General features: G+C 41.3%; 1 protein-coding gene across 1 annotated transcript in view; it reads right to left on the bottom strand.

The window, feature by feature from the left end:
- Positions 1–23,781, bottom strand: part of nrxn3b (neurexin 3b) — a 319,873-nt gene that overhangs the window by 196,838 nt on the left and 99,254 nt on the right. The window contains exons 9-10 of the mRNA XM_078274783.1: positions 1,711–1,914; positions 48–74 (exon numbers count right to left, since the gene is read on the bottom strand). Of these exons, the coding sequence (XP_078130909.1) occupies positions 48–74; positions 1,711–1,914 (231 nt within the window). The remainder of the gene's footprint in view (positions 1–47; positions 75–1,710; positions 1,915–23,781) is intronic.

The following is a 23,781-nucleotide window of genomic DNA, read 5'->3' as shown; positions in this document are numbered from 1 at the left end:
AACATTGATTGTAGGAAGAAGGCTGCAGAAGAAGAATGTTGACTTACTGGAGTTACAGTTTATCCTGACACAGTCTAGATGGGGAGGGGAGAATAAGTGACAGATGAAATCGCATCCTTCAAGGTTACAGCTGCAGACAACCAAGAGCAAGAAAAGCCACCTTCCGGGGACGGTCACATGACCCCGGCGGCCATTTTAGCCTGGTTGGCTACTGATGGTCAATATCGCTATACTGAGACTGGAAATCCAATTTAATCCCAATCCAATTCTATTAAATTACTATCAATGCTGTAGCCAATAATACTGTACCAATGCTGGCTAATATTACTGTACTGGTTCATGTTTGGCTACATTTTGACTTGAAAAATGGTCGCTTGGAATTTAATGGCCACATCGATTTTGTAACCCAGCAACTAGAGCCAAAATATTTATATAATATTTATCTTTAATACACTAACGGGTGTAAATGTAGCCATTTTGTATGAATTGTCATCAAAACATGTCTAACAAATCTCTCCATCTATGGGAGAGTGTTGAACCTGTGTTTGGCAGGTGCAGGTTGAAATCCATGTGACCAGGGTGGTCATGTGCCGTCAACCGCAACAGAAAAGTGGGAACAAACAGCCTCGAGCCACGCAGCACCAACACCGTACAGAGGCCTAAAGAGACCTTCTATCAGAGGGTCCTGTGTAAGTTACAAGTAATTATGAACTATAACATTAATGTGCATTACATGGATTTTGTTAGAATCTTAAATTCATTTAGATCTCAAAGGTCCAAAAGACCACATTGCACATTAAAAACATGAAATATGGACTACAGGTGTTCCAGGTTTTTGGCAGCTGTGGTAGCAGAATGCCTACATGAGTTACATTTAGATATTTTGTGGGAAGATATGCTTTATGTGGAGAGTATATATTCTAGGCTCACTGGTATAAAGGCCAGCACTCTACTTAAATGTACCACTTGTGCCACCATCTGCAGGCGCGCTGGGTGCTGTGGCATCGGGCTGTTTGCCAGACGGGCCGCAGGCTCGGGGCCTTTGAAGGGGGTGAGTGCCATCTTTGAACAAGGCATGGGAGATGCCAGCTAGACCAAGGGTTACTAATGGGCGGAGAGAAACATGAAGCTGCTATCATGAGCAAAAAATAAATAAAAATAAAAAAAGACCACAAGAACAGACCCATGTGATAGGAATGCATCAGTGCAGCACTTAAATGTACAGACACTTACTGTATACCTGCAGTTCTGACTAGATGGCGGAATATTATCTCAAATGTTGCTATACAAATCAATGCATGTGTGAGAAGAACAGTGCCATCTATTAAGAGTAATTCAAGAAGTAAAATGCTGCGCATTTGGAAAAAGAAAATCTATTTGTACACAGTAATGAGCATGACTAAAATGATCTATGATCCGTTCAAAAGATGTGCTGCAGAGCATGGATAACTTTGTTACGTGTTAGATTGATGGATATAAAAGTCTACAAAAGACATCTAAGCATCAAGGCAGAAAAATGTACAGTCCAGGCAAGTCAAAAACAATACATGCAACTACAAAGACAAACTACAAAAACTGGCTTAGTGTGTGTTAGGTCTGATATCATGTCTGGACCAGAAAGAAAATTAAAACAAAAGAAAACACAAAGACAGTGAGGCTTCTTCTTGAACTGGAGGGGAGATGAGCCAGCGAGGACGGTTTATACGATACCTAGGTTGACCGTCAGTTTGACTCTCCCGCTGTCTAGCTCGAGCCTCAGCGTATCCGCTGACTCGCTGGACGTGGCGGCCATGAGCAGGCCAAACGCCCGCTGGGACATGAAGCGGAGGGACACGTCCTCGGCCTCTGTGTGCATGACGTTTGGTATCACCACTTTCATGAACATGCTGCCGTCGTACGACAGGATCGATGACTCTGTGACAAAAAGAGAGAGTCCCGTTATTTTACATACAGTAAGCTTTAAAGTATGGTATCAACAACAGTAATGAGCAAAAGGTGAGGCTGTGTCCATTTGTGTGTCTGTGCTAAAAAAAAAAAAAATACTTTCATACCAGCACAAAGTGGGACATTATATTGCATATGCTTCACCTTCTTCTGACAGATTGGTTTTTGCTACCGAAGCTTCCGATAAGATGAAAGAGAGTGTGTATGAAAGCAAATACACTCACGCTCGGTGAAGAGAAAAGAGAACCTAATTTAAAAGCTGGATGCATGCATGTCCCTTATATTTTATCAATGGGGAACGCACACATACATGTCCCACATGCCCGGTTGCAGCTGTATTCATCATCCACCGAGTGACAGGCGAGTGTCTCGGAGCTCAGGCTGACACACACACACACACACACACACACACACACACACACACACACACACACACACCTCAGTGTGCAGAAAATTAAATCATTTGGTTACTTTTACGTTGGTTACTTTAATCGAGAAATCGTTTTTTTTTAGTTTTTTTTGGAAATGTAAATTAGAAGTGGAACATATACAGCCCTACTGTAATACAAAAACATTGTCCTTGCACATGCTCACACCCTGAACAACACAACCGGTCTTGTAATTAAAAAGTCAATGAGAACAAATAGATCACGGTGGTTTAAAAAGCAGTAGGGACTATGCTGTTCCCTTCTTATGGGTACAAAATGGAGGAGAAAGCGTGAGTGAGTGCAGCGAAGAAAGAGGAAGGCTGTCAGCAGACTGGAAGCCTCTTGGGGAGAGAGACACAGATTAAAAAGAGTATCCAACCATGACATACCTGTTTTGACACCTCAGCTTTTAAAAAGGAAAAAAAAAAATAGCCCTGTGGCCCTTAGAAATGCACCACCATTTGGCTGCGTCTAGGGAAATGCTGAGGCTGTAGGTGAGAGGTTTTGTTGCATCTCACGAGGGAGGGGTTGTACCTGTAACCGATGCAATGTTGCAGGTCACTTTTTTTTTCTCCCCTTTTTACCCTGGGGTCCACTGAATGAAGTGTCATTTACAGGTTGATTTGTATAGAAAAATGCTTACCCAGGCAAACAGTAATGCATTATTGGATTGCTTCACTTAAATGTTAAAATCCATGCGTTATGTTGCAAAATTCATATATAAGCAACGTGAGATCACTGAAGCATTTGTCTCGCCGAGCAGTGCACTGCTGTAAAAAAAAAAAATGTACACATTTGTCTGTGTTGCTTTTAGGGCTGTTGTAAAATCCATTCTATGAACAAGCTGCCGACTGTGTGGATACAGTAGCCTTGAGGATAATGAAACCTTGGCTCACCATTGTTTTACTCAATTTTAAATTGCACTCTCTCCCTCTCTTTGTGTCTCCTTCGCTCTCAAGAGCACTCGCATAAAAAGACACGGTCACACATCCACACATGCATTTCACGCCAGCCAGTCCATAGATGGATCCCCTAACTGACAGAGGCATGCATCGATTTGGGAGCCAAATCAGGTCCCAGGCTCACAAAAAAGGACAGGCATGGAAAGAACCCTATAAAACTGAATGTGATGTCCAGTGTGGAGTTTAAGCAGATGTGGCACAGCACCCTGGATAAAACTGTTTGTAGCGTGTGTCATTTATACAAAGAAAAATGCTCACTGGCTCTCAAGTACATTTAAAAGGGAGTGTTTTCTTTTCGAGACAGAGCCGTAAAGAACATCAGCTATCCAATCACAGCTTGGGAGGGGGGGGGGGGTTGAATAATGGACAGAGGAATGCAATAATCCATCCAATTGTCAAAATATTTACTAAAAACAACAAACGTCAACCTTATGGTGACGCTAGAGGAAAAGTCAGGGGATCTCTAAAGTCAGTAGAATGTATCCTCTGGGGATCACAAACATATGTACAAGCTTTCAAGGCAATCTATCCAATAGTTGTTGAGATATCAGTCTGGACCAAAGTGGTGGCCCAACCCATCTCACTGCCCAAGATCATGCATGCACAATATGCAAATCTGCTCTGGGATTGATTTCCTTTCTTCAGCTGTTTTTAAGCTATGCATTGTTGATAAAATCCCCCCCAACCTGTCTTAAGAGGCTCCATAAACACCTTCTGAACCAGTTAGTCAATATGTTCGACAGCTCCACAGTCAACACTGTGCTTAAGCAAGTAAACAACATAATAACATTCAGTTCAAAAGGTCAGTTTTTGTGTGCAGCATCCTTTTTGGGACAAAGTAGTCCCCCATCATGTCTGAATGTCATCGATTCATCTCTACTGGGATTGGCTGTGTTGTTGTCAAATAGCTTTTTATTGTCCAAGTGAGGAAAGGGAAGTATTTGGTTGACTGTGGTTTAGTGTATTTTATTCCCACTGCATGAATCTCTCTGCTTTGAGCGGCAGAAGCAAAAACAGAGAAAAGGCTGAGGTTATTTTAAGGAAGTCGACATCGTCCATTTGGAACCACAGAAGGAAGGTTCAAGAAGAAAGAAACGGGAAATCTCTTAAAATTCAAATTCCCGAGATAACTGACAAGCTGTCCAAGTCATCTGCCTCACACTATTCCTTACTGGTCAAAAAAGTGATGAGATGTCAGTGTTGTGTTTACCATTGTGTTGTGTTGCTCCAAAGTGTGCAGGTTTAAAGGAAAATTCTGTTTTATTACAACTTGGATCTTATTTTAGTAGTTTTGGTGATAACTCATATCCGTTATGAGTGATTGCTGAGGTCTGGAAACACAACAGCATCGCTACAAAAAAGTCCGATGAGGCAAAAAAAAAAGCTCAGACAGGTTTTAAACAAGTAGACAACAGGTTGCTTGATGATCTAACCCAATTTATTTGGAGGTAAATCTGAACGCGAGCTCAGTCAAAATGTTGGTAATAATCTCGCTGCTGTAAGTCTGACTAACCTGGAGGTTTGTTTACAACCAGTATGATCGTTTGACCGCTTGTGTTTCTTGCCACATCAGGCTTCTTTCGTAGCATTCCCACATCTCACCAATCACCATTGGTAATCTTTTCATTCCAGTAGGATTGATGGGTAAAACTATGCACCCAAAGCCCTATTCCCGGGACCTTGTGTGATTTAGAAATTACCCCCACACATCTGAGTATCGTGTGGCTTATTCGCACGGGATAAGCAAAGCCTGTGATTTTACTCGACTTTACTGACATATCTGTACCGGCTTACTGTATCTACCGGCTATCGGTACCCGGAGGACGGCCAGGGCGAGGCCGCCGCACCGCACTTGAGTCAAGGTTCCGTATCTTTTTAGGCCAGGCCCAGTAGCGGTTACCAGAGGCGCCTACCCTATCCCCGCTGCGGCAGCACCCACACAGCATTACCGTCAGCTCTCGGATGAAGCCGCGGGGAGCGCGTCGACTCAGGGACGGCGGTCTCAAGTCGGGCAGCGGTGCAGACTAGGTTGGCCATGAGAGGCGGCGTCCGCAGCCCCGCACCATCCCATATCTGTATTCGCGAAAGAGGGATAAAAAGGCCTGCATACAAAAACCTTGAAAAAATTATATACAACCCAACCAAATCACAGACATGCATTTGCATGGGACTAATAACACAGGACCTCAGTGTTCGGCAAAATATGGTGAATAATTTGCAGGGGAACTTTTACTTGACAAATTACAGACATGGCCGATTCACACGGTATTAAGATCAAATGGACAAATGACTAGAGGTCACCAGGTAATACTAATCCCGTACGAATAGGGCTTTAGACCGAGGTTGTATGTAATGCTAGCTTCAGTCTTTCAAGTTTCCAGCTGTTTAATTGTCTAACTCAGGTACCACAGTAACTTAAAGCAAGTTATGCTATCATGTAAAGCTTAATAACGTGTCAGGACTGTAAACAAGTGAAAGCAAACCGCTGAGCCAAACATCACTTCACATTTGTAGAGAATTAAACATCAGCAGGCTCTGCATAAGTAAAGACTGCTGCTGTGCTTATAGTCATTCATAGAGGATGCGAAGCTATTAACATTTTAGCCTCTGCAATATACTGCAGGTGATAGCACACCATGCAAACGCTGTGTGTGTGAGAGAGAGTTTAGACTTGTATGCCTGCACAACACGATCTGTGAAAACACACACACACACACACAGTATGTACTGCTCAGTAAAGTATTTCTAAAGAGAGATACTGTATCGGCAGTGATGAGGATGTCATTTCAGATGGTAATTAAGCTGCTACTTGTCAGTCTGTGTGTGTTTGTGTGTGTGTGTTTTCCATTGGGCTCCGCACTTTACATAATTAGCCATCCAATTGAAGCAGAAGATGGAGGAGGAGGAAAGCTATTAACTGAGATGCTTCACAAATATTCAGGGTATAGAGATGGGGGGTGGAGACTATGCTAGTCAAATCTCTTCAGCGCGCACACACACACACACACACACACACACACACACACCAAACTCTCAAAATCTGTTTTCTTTCTCTCCTGTTTTTCCTCTCTCTGTGTTCCCATTATTTACTTGCCTTGGCTGTAACTGTGAAGGATTATCTAATCTCCCCCCACCTCACAGAGTGACAAGTCTTTGTTTTGATAAACAAACCAACAAGGGCCTTGACTGTCATTGTGGTGTTTCATGTGAATGCCCCCCCCCCCCACACACACACACACACACACACACACATTTAGAGACTGCTGTCAAAAATCTTTAAAGTTCAAAAATCATATCTTCATCCTGACAGCAAGGATAAGGACATCGATAAAGAATTCCACAGGCACTAAGTATGCCTTGGTCTCCTTTTTGTGTGTGTATCTACAGTGTGTTTATGTGTGTGGTACTATACACACTGAGGCAGCAGTTGCACTCGACGGAAGAGGCTCTTGGCTATGGACGTTATCCACAGTAATCCTCACCACGTGAGGCGCTCACACACACACACACACACACACACACACACACACACACACACACGGCTTGAAAACTTCTTCCAGAGGACACTATGAAGTGATGCACACGTGGCACTGTGACACGCAGCGTTTGGTGTTACCGTTTGTGAATAATGGAGTTATTGAAGTCCGCTATCCGTCAGTGGCGTTAGAAAACTCTTGCATATTTACACACCTAGCAGACACAGAGCAATATTAGTATTTGTTTCGAGTTGTGTCTCTGGCAACCTGATTGATGTAAATCCAAAATTCAATTTCTTTTTATGTCCGTTTTGGTCTCAATCAGAACTTTCTGAAAATGGCTGCCTGCTGCTAGAAACAGGGTTGATAATAGTAGAATGAGCCAGCCTTAAAGCCAAAACCAGTGAAATGACTTTATGTAGTAGCTTGTTTATAAGTTTGGTAAATGTTCTACTGTGAAAAGAGTAGGAGCTGCTGTATGGCTTCAGGTTACATCTTTCGGCCATTGCTCCGATAGGTTTTTGACATTTATTACATTTTTTGTAGTGTTTAAGCACTACTTTGCCGTTTTCAGTTTTAAATGATGAAGTAAGACAAGTAAAATGATTTATTGCCTACCATATCATTGAATGCAAGTGCAGGCTATGTTTATTATGAGCAAGCTAGTTTTTTTTCTTCTATTTAATCTCCTCTTGGGGGTGGTAGTAGCTCAGTCCATAGGGACCAAAGTATGGAAGGTGGACTGGTAGCTGGAGAGGTGCCAGTTCACCTCCTGGGCACTGCCAAGGTGCCTTTGAGCAAGGCACCAAACCCCCAACTGCTCAGCACGCTCATCCATGTGCAGCCCCCTCACTCTGACATCTCTCTATTAGTGCATGTATAGGTCCTGTTTGTGCATGTGTGTGTATTTCGGGCCTGTGTAATGTGTGTAACTGCAACTGAGTGAAAAATGTGAATTTCCCCTTTGCAGGATAAATAAAGGCATGTCCTCTTCTTCTTGCCGTCTTTCTCCTTCCCTCACTTTTTATTTCCTGTAATGGACACACAGTGATTTGTAGAGAAACCCTGAATTGTAAAACACAACGCTCTGTCCCACCCCAGATTTAGGAAGTAGTCCATTCTAAGCACTTTGAAGAATAACATCCCCATCAGACAGTAAAACTCAGGAGGAGGTCAGCAAACTCACAGGGCTTATAAAAGATTGTGCCGTGCTCGAAGCAGAGATGAATTTATCAGGATATCAAAAAGGGGTTGATGTAGCGTCAATATGAAACAGTAAGCAGTTTCGTGCAACAGACATATTGAAAAGGCTTTACACTTGGGATGAGGTAAATCCGTAGAGCTTTATTAACATGTGACAGATATAGTCAGTATCTAAAAACAAGCCTCTGCACATTCGATTTCAAGTATGATTTTGTAATGGACATTATACTGTCCTATTCTTGCTTGCTGTATTCTAGACCAGGAACAATAAAGTGACTGAATCGTTCCCACACTGTTTTCACAGCTTAACCCCACCGCTGGTAAAAAGTCATAGAAAAGGCATTCCTCAAAAGTCTCTCTGAGGTGGATTATTCAAAGCAAATCGTCTTTGACCTGAAGGATGTTAACGTTATGATTAATGACTGTTTGTGATGATTTATGGGAAAAAATCACCGCTCGCATGCACACACTCAAAATTGTATTCAAAGCAAATCGTATTTGACCTGAAGGATGATGAAGTTATGAATAATGGGTTAGGGTTAATGAAAGGGCACTTTGGGGGGACTTCGACTGGCCAGACGGCTCATTTAGGCCAAACAGAGAGTAATTTGTGGGGGCACCTAGGCTGTGACTTTAGAGCAAATGTGAAGAATGGAACTGCCCTGTTAAAACACAGACACATCCTGTTAAAAGAAATGCAATAGAAGAACTATTTAGCACTCAAAGCAAGAGCATTGCGGTCATTTGTCCTAACTTTTATGATTACAGTCTGTAATCTGGCTGTTATCATAGTGAAAATAAGAAAATGTTCTCTGATAAAGTAAGATAAAGTAAGTTTGATTTATGGTTTTGCCCTTGCTGAATCTTCCTTACTTGACCGTGCATTCAATTTTTGTCGCATCAGACGAGGGTGGATAAAGATACATCAGTAAATGTACTTAATGCTACAGTTTGTTTTAAAGTATCTTTGGGGGCATTTTAAAGTTTTGTTAGGCTGAAATAGTAGAGAAATGACACAACATGAGGGGAGAGAGAGAGTTGGGGAATGACCATGGATGTATAATAAGAACTGGATACAGCGTTCGAGGAGGAGTCCCGTTCTTTCCTTGTTGCTAAGTGACGCGTGAAGCCAAAAAAGTAGAGACGACATCGGCGGAGCCGGCTACTTGCGGTTTAGCACTACAGCTAACTTAAAATGGGGATTAAATGATTTAATCGAGTGGCTCTCCTAGACTTTCCAAATGTTATCGGACTGAATGGATACAATTCTGATTCATCCGAGTCATTTTGCTGGGGGTTGTGAAGCTCAAAAAAGGTATGCACTGATTTACAGACGTCTCTTTTGCCCTCTAAGTCTATGGGAAAAAATTATTTTTAGGCCCAGTGGCATCACGTGATGGACACAGAAGTTGTAATCCCACTGTTTGGCAAGCAAATGACACGCAAACCGGAGACGGTTCGTGGTTAGCCCATTAATCCCTCTGCCTCTCCCTCATGTTAGTGTGTTTCTATGCGTTTCGGAGTGAAGAAAAAAGGCCAGGACAGTTTAACAAATGCTCAAGATTAAGGAGATCAGCAATAGAGGTGTGAATCTTCACTGATCTCCCGATTCGATTATGATTATCATGTCAGCGATTCGATATCTCGATACAAATACATTTTTCTATTAAAAGCCATATAGGATATTTATTTCATAGCTTTTCAAGCTTCAAAAACAAAACATTCTGCAGTGCTCTAATACTAAATAAATTGGATACATAAAACTACAGCACTGAGCACATGGCACTTCCTGAATGTGCAAAACATAACAGAATATGTAAACAGAAATGCTGTTAGGCCTACATTAAATTGTAAACAGAAATAATCGATTATGGCCCGGCCGATTATCGAGGCAGCATCGTCCATGTCCACGAGTCGATGCATCGATTATTTGATTCATTTCAACACCTCTAATCAGCAAAGGAGTGTGTGTATGTGTGTTATGTGTGTGTGTGTGTGTGTGTGTGTGTGCGAACATGTAGCCAGTACATTAACTGTACCTGTAAAACTAAAGTAACAGTATCCTCGTAACTTGTAAGATTCCAAACATATGTAGATATGGGGGAAGAGATGAAATCTTTTCTTGTACCACAGTAACTTTGCTCTGCCTCATTTCCAACAACTCCAGCAATACTGTATGTTCAACAAACGAAAACAGCCTTGTACTGCTGAACTCCTCCACATCTGCTATACTCTACTGAGCTGTACCTCCTGTTTAGTGTTACCACTGAGTATGCAAATGAAATGTACAGTAGCTACCTTTACAAGGCTCTTCTGCCTGATGCTTAGTCCAACACAATGGGTGTTTGTGGTTGGATGGCATAAAAAAAAAGCACCAGTTTATGTTAGGCCGTAACACACTTTAACTCGTAAACTGCAGTATGCACACCTGCATGTACACCCAACCAGTGAACCACAGCTCCATCGGGGGGCAGCAAAGTCAAAGAGAGCCAGCTGCTGTTGACACCAGCTCCTCATTTGACTTGTTGGAAGATGGAACAGGGAGGAGATGAGAAGGGTGGTAACAGGAATGAGGGACAAAAACGAGAAAAGAAGGAGATGCCTTTAGGTGACAAAACAAACTGAATATCATGTTGCAAAGCAAACAAAAGTCAAATTTAGGGTATTTTACAAAAAGTGCAATCAGATACATCTGCCCACAGAGGGCAAGGTACCATCTCCAGCAAAGGAGTATTCTGGATTTTCTTTTCCTTTTTTATCCTTAAAGTCAGTTAGTCTCTCTGGGAACCCTCCTCCCTGCTGCCGTGAGGGGTTTGGAGACTTGTCAATTTCTCAGATGGTGGAACACTGAAGGCTTGATTTCCTCTAAGTGTTCTCTCTCTCTCTCTCTCTTGTGTGTGTGTGTGTGTGTGTGCATGTGTGTGTGTGTGTGTTTGTGCATGTGTGTGTGTTTGTGCATGTGTGTGTGTGTGTGTGTGTGTGTGTGAGGGAGAGAGAAATAAGAGAGAATGAAATGAGAAACAGTAAGCAGGGGAAGACGGATGCAGCACTTTCCCATCCTCCCTATTCTGCATAGTGTGCCACAATGAGAGTCAGGGTTTACATAACCGACCACAGCTCCTAAGCACACATATAATTACAAATGGGGATTAGGGAGCGACAGCATAATGTTCTAAGTAGCGAAAAAACGGAAACGAACAGATCGTTTTAAAGTGCAGTAAGATCTGTTTTTCTCCCGGGTAAACATTGTCAAACAAATGTCTGTCTCTCCACTGCTGCCTCTCTGGCATTTTTACATCAGCTTTTTCTTGTTCCTTTCGTTTTCATGCACTGTATGAATCCATGGAGCCGAGTTGCGTCAAACACTGTCCGCATACTGTTCCTGCACAGGAGAACGACTGTCAACTCGCCATGAGTCTGTCTTCTGGCGCCTGAGGCAGGAAACACATTCCCTGCCTTCCCTCTTCAGTGAGAGAAGAGAGGACATTTCGCTCTGTATTTCGCCTGCATGTGCTCAGGGAAATTACCGCAGCTGGCATCCACCGGAATTAAAATCTACATGACCTCCAATCACTTAGCGACCTTCTCTCAGCAAAACCATCATCTCAGCAAGAGGAGAGGTATGGAATAAGAGGAGAGTGAAATCAGGATGAATTTATTTCATAGCGAAAAGAAAAAAGAAAAGCGCAGGGTTGCGCCCATAGCCGAAACCACAGAACTCGGCTCGAAAACAAACGTGTGACACGCTTGATAATGCGGAAGATACCAAACTCATTATTCTGCTCAATTCAACGATTATTCAACAGCGGGAAGCAGATACGTGTTAAAAGACAAATGGAACAAAACTGAGGAGAGGAGTGAATAGAAGGGGCCTGTTGTTCCTTGTTGGGACTGGGAATTATATAAAAAATAAGAAATGCAGGCATGGGCTTTTCTAAACCCAGCACAATACAAGCACGTTTCAGCTTTAAATGAAATTGGATTAATTTAGCATGCTTCCCTAGGAAGCAAAGCAAGTCGAACACACCCAACCACCCAAACGTGCGCGCACCCAAACACGGGGACACACACACACACACACACACACACACACACACACAGTTAGGCTTAGGTATGTTTCTGTGCAGCTATGTTTAATAAGCTGAAGAAAAATCAAAAAGAAAAAGTAGTCACGAAAGAGCAAAAACATTGAACAGGACAACACATTCATTTAAAGCTACAGTGTGCAGTTTCTGTCGCCCCCCCCCGAGGAATTCTAATGACAACAACACTGTCGGCGTGTCCACATGATACAAGCATTCCGTGATCGCACACCGCCCCCAGCTTTGTCGCAACTCATTTGGCTGAATGTAACGGACGTTCATTAATATCAAAATGTTGCACACTAAAGCTTTAAATGCCCAGACTACAACATTTTACTGCCTTGCATTTTATTTAATACAAAAAAGCACTAAGTAAAATGTAACAATCTGGTGCATTTAAAGCATAATTTTAAAACTTCCTATGGGACAAATCTGTTGAAAATGAGCAATTTTCTTTACAGAGAATCTACAGGAAGGATCAGATGTGTATATGTTGACACACACCTATTGTTTCCAAAGCTCAGCATGCACTAAAGATTTCAAGCAGTGTTTCAGAGCACCTTGACACATCTATTCTAAACTTAGTCAAACTGTTTCCCTGCGTCACAGCGGCTGCTGACACCTCTCAAGACATAAGGACAGAAAGATATATCACTTTTTTTCCACGAGAAACCTACTATATTCATCGTTCTGCTTGATACATGGCGACATTTTTATTTTTTATTTTTTTCAATCATACCATATGCTTGTTAGTTACACACCCCCCAAACAAAAAGCAAGCATTTCGCTGTGTTAAGAAAACAAGACAGGTGATTTAACTTGTGGCAAACACTCGGCGAAGAGATAAAATGCAAAGTATCATTGTTTCACCAGCAACCGTTCTAGACGCATTACTGTCACTCCAAAATGAGTATGATACAGTGACATTAGTTGCAATGGCGAACTGCAGGTGCAGCTGCTGCTGATGCCGCTTCAAATCTACCACCTGCAGAGTCCCACAGAGGCATCAGAGAGGCCAGAGAGCCTCTACTGTCGGTCTGTACATGTATCAAAACCCCCCACACTATACATTGTAAAGCAAAACTCAAGGAATTAAAGTCTAACTTAATCTATTACTATTCTATTACGTATCGTATTTTAACCTTCTTAATCCTCCTGTTGTCTTTGGTTGGTTTGACCCGTTCTCAAAGTTTCTATAGTCTCGCTTTGCCAGACCTTCTCCACAGCGCTGCGGAGGAGGGTCTGGCTAGTCCATACAGCAATCTGGGATGGGAGAAAAACATAGCATTTCTTTAAACCAATCACAATCGTCATGGGCGGTGCTAAGCACCGAGCGGAGTCACGGTGCCGCTGCAAAATAGCCTCGGGAAGGAACTTGTTTTGGTGGAACATATGTACGTTCAAAAGTTGTTTTAGTCGTGCGACAGAAAACTCAGATTGGACAGATAGTCTAGCTAGCTGTCTGGATTTACCCTGCAGAGATCTGAGGAGTTGTTAACCATAGTCCTCAGAAATCCACCGGAGTTTAAAATTACAAAACAAAGAATGCGAAAGGTAATGAGACATCCGAAAACGGACATCCGAAAAAAGTGACATCCGGTGGAATTTCCGGCAGACCGAGAGCAATCCCGGAAGTGGAACGTAGTGGATTTAGACTAAAGTTTCTATAACTGAAATTTGGTTCTCTTTCAACCTAATTGCCCCAAAATAACATGGATGGTTCCATACTAGGGATGCAACGAATATAGATTTTGTTGGTACGATTATAGTTTGAAGAATAATCACGGTTTCACGATTATCAAGATTATTATGCATTAACTTCACTACTAATTTATGAAATCACATCAACACTACATTTTAATGTGTTATATGATGCTGTCTTTTGAAACAGAAATAACACAGTAACAGTTTTGAAAAATATTATATTATCAATCATTAACCTTTTTATTTAAATTAATCAGAAACGATTAGAGACTAGAGGTGAATCAGTCACACCACAAACAGTGCTGCCCCTTCTTAAGAAGAAGCCCGCCCTTTTGGGGCTAGAAACGACCCTGCAAGCTGGAAGAGCTGCTAGGCAAGATGCAACTGTCACAGGGAGATTCGCAGCATGTTGCCAAGGAATAAATGCGACGGAGAGATCTCTTTGCAACCTTATGTCCCATAGGGGACGAAGAAGAGAGAGTAAGTAATGTTAAGTGGTAATGTCAGTGACATGATTGAGCTGTTGCGTTGTTTTGACTCGTACGAACGTAACGCTATCGTCAGCTCACTCACTGTAAATGCAAACGTCGGCTTCTGACTCGTTAGCTGTTAACTGTAACGTTACCGTTAACATTAAACAGGCTAGCGTTAGCTAACTGGTAACGTTAACAAACATAAAAGTCGCTAGCAAGCTTACCAACTTGGGTTGAATTCCCCGTTGTAGCTGCAGCTGTCGTGAGGTCAGGGTCTGGCTCTGCTCTGCGTTGTCCTGGTGTTTGCTAACTTGATACAAAAACAAATTGCGACAGTAGTAGCACTCTGTCGCGGTGACCGGCTACTGATTTCATATATGTAGCGCGTGTGTGGCGCGTGTGCGTTTATGTTGTCAAGGAGGTTTAATAAGAACTGCACAATGACACTGCCACACATGACGTGCAGTCAGTTAACACTCGGTGTAGCGGAGCTTTAACGATACATTAACAGTGACATTTAAAGCGCGGTTATAGTAAAATCGGTTAATTGCTGCATCCCTACTCCATACGCTCTTAACTGACTTTCATTTTCAATTTGAAATCATTACCTTGACTAAATGTTGACAGTCTGTATAATTATCCATCAACATCCTCTGATCTTAACTATCAGTCAAAATAATTCGCAATTTCTGCTTTTTTAACACAAAATTAGATATAATTTCTTATAAATTAGGTTTATTGTCCATAAATTCAAAACAATCCAAAAAAAAAAAAGAAAAGAAAAAATAAGTTTTTGTTTATTTTGACCCAGGAGGACAACACAAGGGTTAAAAAAAGATCTACATGTAAAGGTTATCATAGCAAGCCGAGAATAAAGCTAAAAAACGGTTAAACATACTGCTGTCAAATATCTATATTTGACAGTTTCGGAGAGAAATGTATTTTCAATTGCTCTGTATGTCTGGCACATATTGCAGAATTGACAATAAAGTTGACTTGGCTTGATATAGCACATGCTCTGAAGTCCACTGTCCTGCTTTACAAGGCTGATAGCGCCACCATTCTTCTCCGGCTAATTATTTTCCCTCATCTGTCTCCATTCTTATTTGCCGTCCCCTTCTATAACCCATCCCCTTTTTGCAACCTCTTTTCTCCATTTTCCTCATCTTTCCCATCCTCCATTTTACACTCTCGCCCTCTTTGTCCTGTGCAAGTATGTGAGCACTGGCCTGTTAGTCAGGGCAGACCTTGAAGTGTCATTTTCTCGGTCTGCTGAAATAAATGTCCCAGCAAAAAGGTGCTTATCACCCGTTTAAGGTAAGGAAGTGGGGCTGGGAAGAGACAAGGGAGAGAGAAAGGCGTAGGTGAGAGGGAGTTACAGTGCAGTGGTCAGGGAAAGGAAGGGAAGGGCTGTTTTAATCATCATCCGTCCTTAAATCAAAAAAGTGAACTGAAGTCAGAAACGCAAACACACAACTCGGTTGTTTTACTACAAATTCAGCTGTCTGGCATTGAGGGAAGAGGAAGATGAAACCATTTTCACTCCAAGTGACAGAGCTAAGAGCAGCGCTGAATGCTGAATCCCGATTCCTCAGATTCTAAAGACTTCCTCACCCCTCCTTCTCTGAGTGACTTCTATCTACTTTATGATAGCACAGGAAACATCTGGAAGGCTCCAGTTGAACATCTTATTCCATCTCACTCAGCAACAATGGCTTTCTCCAAATGCCAACAGCTAAGCTGAAAAAAAAGAAAAGAAAAAAATGCTGAAAGTTGAGTGGCTGTGCAGCGTGTACTCAGACAGCTGCGTGGTTATCAACCTTGAAGTGATGTTTTTTATTCAAACCAAATTGCCAACTGTTAGACGGGAGCTTGCTGCTTCATGCATCAACTCATCTTGCCAAACGTAAACATAACCTTTGGAGGATAAGCCACAAACATTAACTAATAATAATTCTTCCTTGTTTTACAATCATAAAAGCACTTTTGGCTCTTAAGCTCTATCTTAACCATGATTTATCTGTCAGGTCAAAATAAAACGGATGACAACTGTTTAATGTTAGCTATGTCGCTTCAGGTTAATTAAAGTAAGTAAAGTAAATAAAAAAAAAAACTAGAGACAAAAAATACCAGGTGAAAACATATATTTTTTTTTTTTCCAAGGATAAACTATTGAGAGCATCATATCTTGACCGGAAAAGTTAAAAGCCACAATGTTAAAAATGATGGACAATCTTTGAACAATGTTGTTGAAAAATGTTAATGGCAGGATTGCTATACAGTTTTATGAAATGTTGAAGGGTCAGTCCACCCACACATTAAGTTCTGTTTATTTTTTATTGGGAGCACTACTTTGAAAAGAGTTGTATACTGTAATCTCATCCGTGGCTTAAAATAAAAATGTCTTAAATTTTGAAAAAAAAAAAAATCTTGGCTCAGTCTATCTTGGTTATCTTGGCTTGGAGCATTTATAATAAAAAGCCTGCATTGTGAACTGGAGGTGTGAAGTTCTAAAGACAGGAAGGGTCTAATGAAAGACACAATCAAGCTGAATTGAAATGTAGATTCCAGAGCTCGACTTATAAGGACTGAAAGTTAGGCTCTCTCAGCTTCTGATACATACATGTTGACCATTTGATTTTAACCTGTCACTGACTAGTCCCCTAATTTAATGGAATATATTAAATCGATGAAGAACGTCTGTTAGATATTGCAGATGCCAATGGTGTATGCTTACACATTAAATGTTAATGCCATTTCCTGCGGATTATCTAAAACAGGGATATTCAACAGGGGGTCCTCAGAGTCAATGCTCTGAGGTTGCTCTTGGTGCTCTTGTTAATTTTTGAACGTTTTTTTCAAAAATGAAAAAGTCTTAGTATGAATAGTTCATGAATGAACATATTATTAGCAAATTTAAATCCACACTGCTTACTGGCCAAAACATACCTTTAACGTGCATGCAGTCCCACTTGTTCATACTTATTGCTCAAAATTTTGAGACAACTAGACAGACATTACAACTGCATGTAGTACAACTAAAATATGACAATAAAATGCTAAACCACTCAACCTAGGGGTGAGATAAAAGATGCAGAAAGATCAGTATAGCTTCATATTTTGTCGGTTTTCATGTGAACGCAGCGCCATATGACTGTGAATATGTTTGTGTGTGTGTATGTGTCTAAATGCCTTCTTTTTTTAAATAACTGTACTTATGTTTAGATTTTTTTTAAGTGTCTATTAGGGCTGTCAAAATAACACGTTAATTTCGATTAATTAATCTGAGAAAAAAATAACGCGTTAAAAAAAAATAACGCAGATTAATCTATTCCATATTGACGTTTGACCCGGAGCCGTTTTAGCCACCATTGGACTGTAAAATGAAGGAGGGAGATGAGAATGTGCTGCCTGGATCATTGATTGGAACATTTACTTGTAAAAATCTTCTTCCTGTCAACCCTGGCTACCGAAATCTGGTGCCACTGATATGTCTGCGCTTCTCTCTGATGCCCTGAAGACGCTACAGGCAACACAAACACCGCTGCACGTGACGCTAGTTAACACTATACTTGACAGCAGCTAACGTTAGCCTACCGTTAGCTAGTAGCTGGAGTAAACACGGTTAAAATGCTGACAGCTAACGCTAAACGGTGTAAAGTTTGACCGTGTTTCACTGTAGAGGATTCAACACCGGTATGTAACAATCTGCAGCTGCCGTCGGAGAAACAACACAGACGGTGCGTTCAATGAAACTGGTAAACTACAGCCTCGTGGTGCATTTGAAGTTATTGTAAATGTTCTTTTCCCATCTGATGGTTGTTTTTGTCGTTCAACAGCAATTTACTAGTGAAATAAGTTATTGTTATACATTATTAAATCATTTCATTTTGACCATATGGCCTTAGCAATAAACAAGCCGTTCTTTAACTCACCGACTGTTGTTTAGTACCCTTTTTTTTATTTTATTTTTTTACTTTCTTAAAAAGTATCGGTTCAGGCACCGTTAATTATGTATGCGATTAATTTTGATTAATTAATCACAGAGTATGTAATTAATTAGATTACATTTTTTAATCGATTGACAGCCCTAGTTTCTATCAGTGAAACCTAAAACAGAGGCAGCACAATTAACAATTTTTTTTCCCCCATCTAGGGGTTAAGCCTAGATCAGTTGTGTACGTTGTTTTTGTTCATTTAAGCTTGATAATTTAAAGTGTCTCTTCAAAATGTTGCCATTTTAAATTAATTAAGGAGAAAATATGAGGTTTGCAACTGCAACGTACTGAATAAGATCCATGTACAAAATGCAGTACACGGGTCTGGTTTGACATGTGGAATCAAAATCATACGTGGCAGTAATTGGTACCTGATCTTAAGAAATGATTCGCACAAAGACAGCCTCGCAGCTATGCAAGGGCTATTATAGGGCTCCAGGATTAAGGGAGACTTTCAGGGAGATCACATTGTTTCCCCTGTCTGTGGGTGGAAAAGACATTTAGACAAGCATTCAAATGTTGCCACTCTAACACTGATGGAATTGGCTTTTTTTTCCATATCTGAGGAATCAACCTCATCTGAATACAAATGGTTTTGGAAAAGATTTTTTTTTTAAATTATTTTCATAACAATAGATTAATCATTGTGCACAACACAATGCACAGTAATTGTGGCAGCCAAATGTAAGAGTTAATCATAGAGTCTGCATGTGAATGAGAGATTGCAGTATATTAAGAACTGCTAGTCAGTCACACTTTGTTGAAATGGGTAGATGCTGTGAATGCTGTGGTATTGTCACCCAGAGGTGAACTTTAGGGGTAAGCAACATGAACGTATATACCTCTGTTATGATGTTTCAAATGTATGGTTTTATTTCTCTTGTTCTTTGCAGTACAAAAATTATATCCGCCAGATAATTAATACATCATCTGCAAAATTAAGCATTTTCTTGAAAAAGTACTTTCCCCCCCCCCCCACTTTTCAAGCATAACCCAAGGATAGAGTAAATCGTAATACCCAGGTTACAAGATTACAAGATGTAGAAAGGTGGTAAGCATCAATGTCATCCAATCTCTGTTCTGCCATTACTACCTATGATTAAACTGTAACGGCCATGTGGCAACCTATTATTTCACTGCCACTATGAATGAACATCGAGCAAAATGAGCAGGTAATTGCATGCCGTGTGTGTTCTGGTTGTTCTACCTTTATGAGAACCGATGCGATTGATGTGATTAAGGGGCCCGTGGGCCAAGTTTGGTCCGTGCTCGCTTTGTTTTGGCCTGCTATGGCATTTGACATGCTCTTGCTTATTCTCCTCTTAATTTGAAAGTGCTGTAAAATCCTAACCGTAATGACTACAAAACAAACAAATTATTTGCAGCTAAAAAGTACTTAATCTGAGTTTTACATGTAAAGCACAGTGCTGGTAAACTTAGATTATATTCGTATTATCTACCAAGAATTCCAAGAATTATGGTATTCATTTTTTTTAGGACAGATAACATTTTGGCCCTTCATATGTAAAAGTTTGGGCACCTCTGGTTTAAGCAGTGCATTGTCTTCAGTAAAAGCATTAAGAAAGAGGAAGCCAGCACTATACTGAGTGATGTCACCATCAACGATCTGCGGTGGACACACTTCGAACCATCAGCTCAGGCTCAGAGCCATCACGACTCCTCTACACTGACAGTAGGGAAAACACAGGCACTTACTGTATGTGGGCGGTGGCATCTTGTCAGAGAAAATGCAATATGCATTAGACACAACCCAATCTGTCCCCACTGGAATGGTGTGTGTGTGTGTGTGCAGCCGAAAGACAGAAAGAGGCGAGTCGCAGTGGGATCGCCTGGCGCTGGGCTGGCACACCGTCAGACAAACACACTTCATTACAGGCCTATTTACCTGATTAACTGGGCTACTTTATCAGCTGCACAGCACTCTGCAACACACAACTGTCAGCAATACCCTGCTCCCTAAAAGCTCCCCTCCCACACCCACACAAACAGACCCACACGCGGTTTACAAACACAAAGCTTGACTGACTGACTGACTGAACGGATGACTGGCTCGCTCAATCGAGGCAGCAGCGCGCATGAATTCGGTCTCTTGGCAGAGTCGGCGGACAACATCAAATATACCTCCCCTGTAGTCTTGAATTAATGTCACCTCTTGCAAGTTAGACTCAAATACGACCTGAGTAATCTGGGGAAAAATATTTGGGTAGCCTTTTTCATGTAATGGAATGTTACAATCAAAGAGGAATGAAGCCTCGAGCTGCTTCCCAAAGACGAGAGAGAGCGAGGACAAAGCATCTTGAAAGATTATCATTACAGGAGGGTATTCGTTTCCTTTCTCTTTGCTTTTTGTGGATCTGACTGCAGGCTATTTGAGAAGAAAATCATTTTCCGGCATCACTTTTTAAAGTACTACACCGAACTAAACCGCAGATGGAAGTGCTAAGTTACAAAAATAACCTTTTTTTACACTTTAGCAAATGATTAAAGCTGGCACAGCAGAAGACAATAAAAACAGGTTACACAAATAAAGATATTACATTTTAATTCCACAAGCCTTATCACCTGAAGGGTGTATAAGGGCAAAATTGTTCCTTCAAACTATGTTACTACATGTGCACAGTGTAGAACTTTAAGCAAGCAACTTCGGTCTTCTCTTCGTCATGTGTGCCTGTTGGGGGCCGCACAGAGCCAAGCTGAATCCAGATCACAGGCAGATGGGTTTTTGGCAGGGCTACGCTCCCGGTCACAACCCAGACGAGAGGGGTCTATCAGGGCCAGAGCCCCGGCATCATACACCTGCACGGGGCATTGGCACTGCTTGGCTAATTACGACCACACACACACACAAACCCAAGTGTTGGGGGTAATAAAAAAAGCATTTTCAATTATGTGAATGGATGCAAACATATACAGGGCGCAGACAAATACATGGTCACACAAAAACAGGGAATGATGATATCCATTGCTTTTTATACGTCATATTCAGTATGTGCACATATTCAGAACACACACACACACACACAGTCCCATGCTGACACTACATCTGTTTGTGTGATAACACAGCAGACCTCTGATCACAGGTGCTGTCATGTCTCATGGGGTGGGGTAAAGAATACGTGCAAAACAGAGGGGGAGTGTGTGTGTGTGTGTGTGTGTGTGAGTATGAGAGAGAGAGAGAGCGAAGTGGAGATGGATAAACAGGAAGATGCAAAAGTACAAGAAAGGGAGAGATTTTCAGGACAGCGAATGAAAAAGATGAAACAGAGTAAAAGGGAAAAAACACAGACACATGAGAGATAAGAGACAGAAATCATCTGTATACTAAGGCTGGCACAGATACCAGAAAACAGAGCAGACAGGAGCGCTGTTGCCTGTTAGCTGTCACCTGGTAAGATCTTTGATGTCCTCAAACAGTCTAAAATATCTGCCAGGTTGTATTTTCAGTCCGGTGAAGAAAATTGCTAACATTTTAGCTCTCAGTGGAAAAGAAGAAATTACACAGAGCAATGTGCTCCGTTTAATACAAATTTGATGAAAATCATCTTGAGACTTTCCTGATGATTCCATTACTTGGTTTCCAAAAATATCATTAGTGCAAAATGTGCTAAAACCCCTTCCACGAGGCCATGGTTTTCTCAAGTTATAGAAAGCGACAATGGTACATGAGGAGTTTTGTTTGTTTTTGCATGTGTTTGTAATGTAAAAAATTCAAAATAGGGTGTTGGCTGTTAAATTTTACTTTATATTTACTAAAATCAAGTGGGACTAATAATGACATGCTGTTCCGTGAGTATATCTATAGAATATTTTTCGTATAAGTCATTTGAAGACAATTTCAACACATTCCTTACTAGTCAATTATATCATTTACAATCACCAAGTGATAAGGTATAATAGAGAGATAAAGTGCCAACTAAAGGGCATTTTACTTTATTTATTCAGCTTTTTTTATTTGGGGTTTCTACTAGAACATGTTAACATGCTTTAATGTTCTAAAATCATTATTTTTCTCATATGGTCTATCTGAATATACCTGTATTCATCCTCAGTCTAAAATCGCTAAACTGCCCTCCCGAAAAAGACCAGTCTCCTCTGATCGGTCAGTGTTTCCGGGTCTTCCGGGTCTGCACTATATATATATATATATATAAAGAGTTTTAAAACACCATTTCTGAATTCAAGCTGAGTGCATTCCTCTGTGGATTGAGCGTTTTGATACTTTCACAGAATTTATGCAGTATAGCACCTCAACCTGCTTTATAATCAGAAAGGACATGGGAATCTCACTTTTTACAATATGGGACCTTTAAAAGGAAATCCTGACGCAATGTGAGAAATACTTCCAATGCATGCAAAGGGAATCCATCTGAAAAAAACAAAAGTGTAGTCTGATCTCAACTTTTAAACTAAGACAGACAAAAGAGCGTACTTACATGTGAGCATAATGTCATCAGCAAAGGCCAATCAATGTAATGTAAATGTGTAACCTTTGTGACACTCCCGGGGAGAGAGCTGATCTCGATCATTTCATCATACAAGCACAATTCTCTGTCGTACCGTATACCGTGCTTGAGATCAATAGCAAGTGCCATGTGTGGAGACATCTCTGTGGTTGTTTGATATTGTCACTAGGGAGCTACAGGGGCTGCTTAAAAGCATGAAGCAGATGGATAATAAACTATTCCACAGGCATTACTAAACCAATTCCATTCGTTCCAAAGAGCTGCACATTCATTTTGGAAAAAAGAAAATACTACGTCGTTTCATGCCCAACATTTCAAATCAAAGCAATTTCTTCGTCACAAGGGTTATCGCTTTCGAAGCAGACAAGAAGTAGCTTCAAAAATATTCTACTCTGAAGTGTAATACGAATAATCATGAAAGCATGTAAAAGCTAAAGAGATCAGACTAATTTGTACATTTAATTTGCCAACATCCAGACCTTGTGCTATTTGCAGATGATGTTGTCTCACTGGTTTAATTAGACCGTGAGCTCCCATGTGCAGATTGCAGCGGAGGGTCAAACAGTCAGAATGAGTCCAGGAAAACGGTGGACTGCTCAGCTCGGGTGAGCTCTTAAAAAAGACTGCTGAAATAAAGCCGGCTTTTTATTGTTGCAGAAGGGGAAAGGTAGTGACGGCTGTGCTCACTGTGGTGGAGAAGGCGGCGCTCCAAATCAAAGCTCTCCATTTACTGCTCAGTCCTCTTTCCGACCCTTTACCTGCGGTCGCATGCTTTGGGTAGTGACCGGGAAAAAAAAAAAAAACAGATCGCTGACACAAGGGGATGAGATTCCTCCACAGGGTGGCCGGCCTCACTCTACGCGAGAAAGAGAGCAGTGCAGAAAACTGAGAGGTCTCCGGTATCGAACTGCTGTGCCTTTGCACTGACGGGAGCTCTAGCTGAGCTGGTTCAGGATGTTCAGGCCCGACCACAGAGCAGACCCAGAACACACAGGAGGGATTACTGATCCCCCAGGAACAGCTGGGG

Source organism: Sander vitreus, chromosome 18, assembly GCF_031162955.1.
Source record: "Sander vitreus isolate 19-12246 chromosome 18, sanVit1, whole genome shotgun sequence".
Taxonomy (NCBI): domain Eukaryota; kingdom Metazoa; phylum Chordata; class Actinopteri; order Perciformes; family Percidae; genus Sander; species Sander vitreus.
The sequence above is the reverse complement of the archived record's forward strand: the minus strand, read 5'-3'. Positions and strand labels throughout refer to the sequence as shown.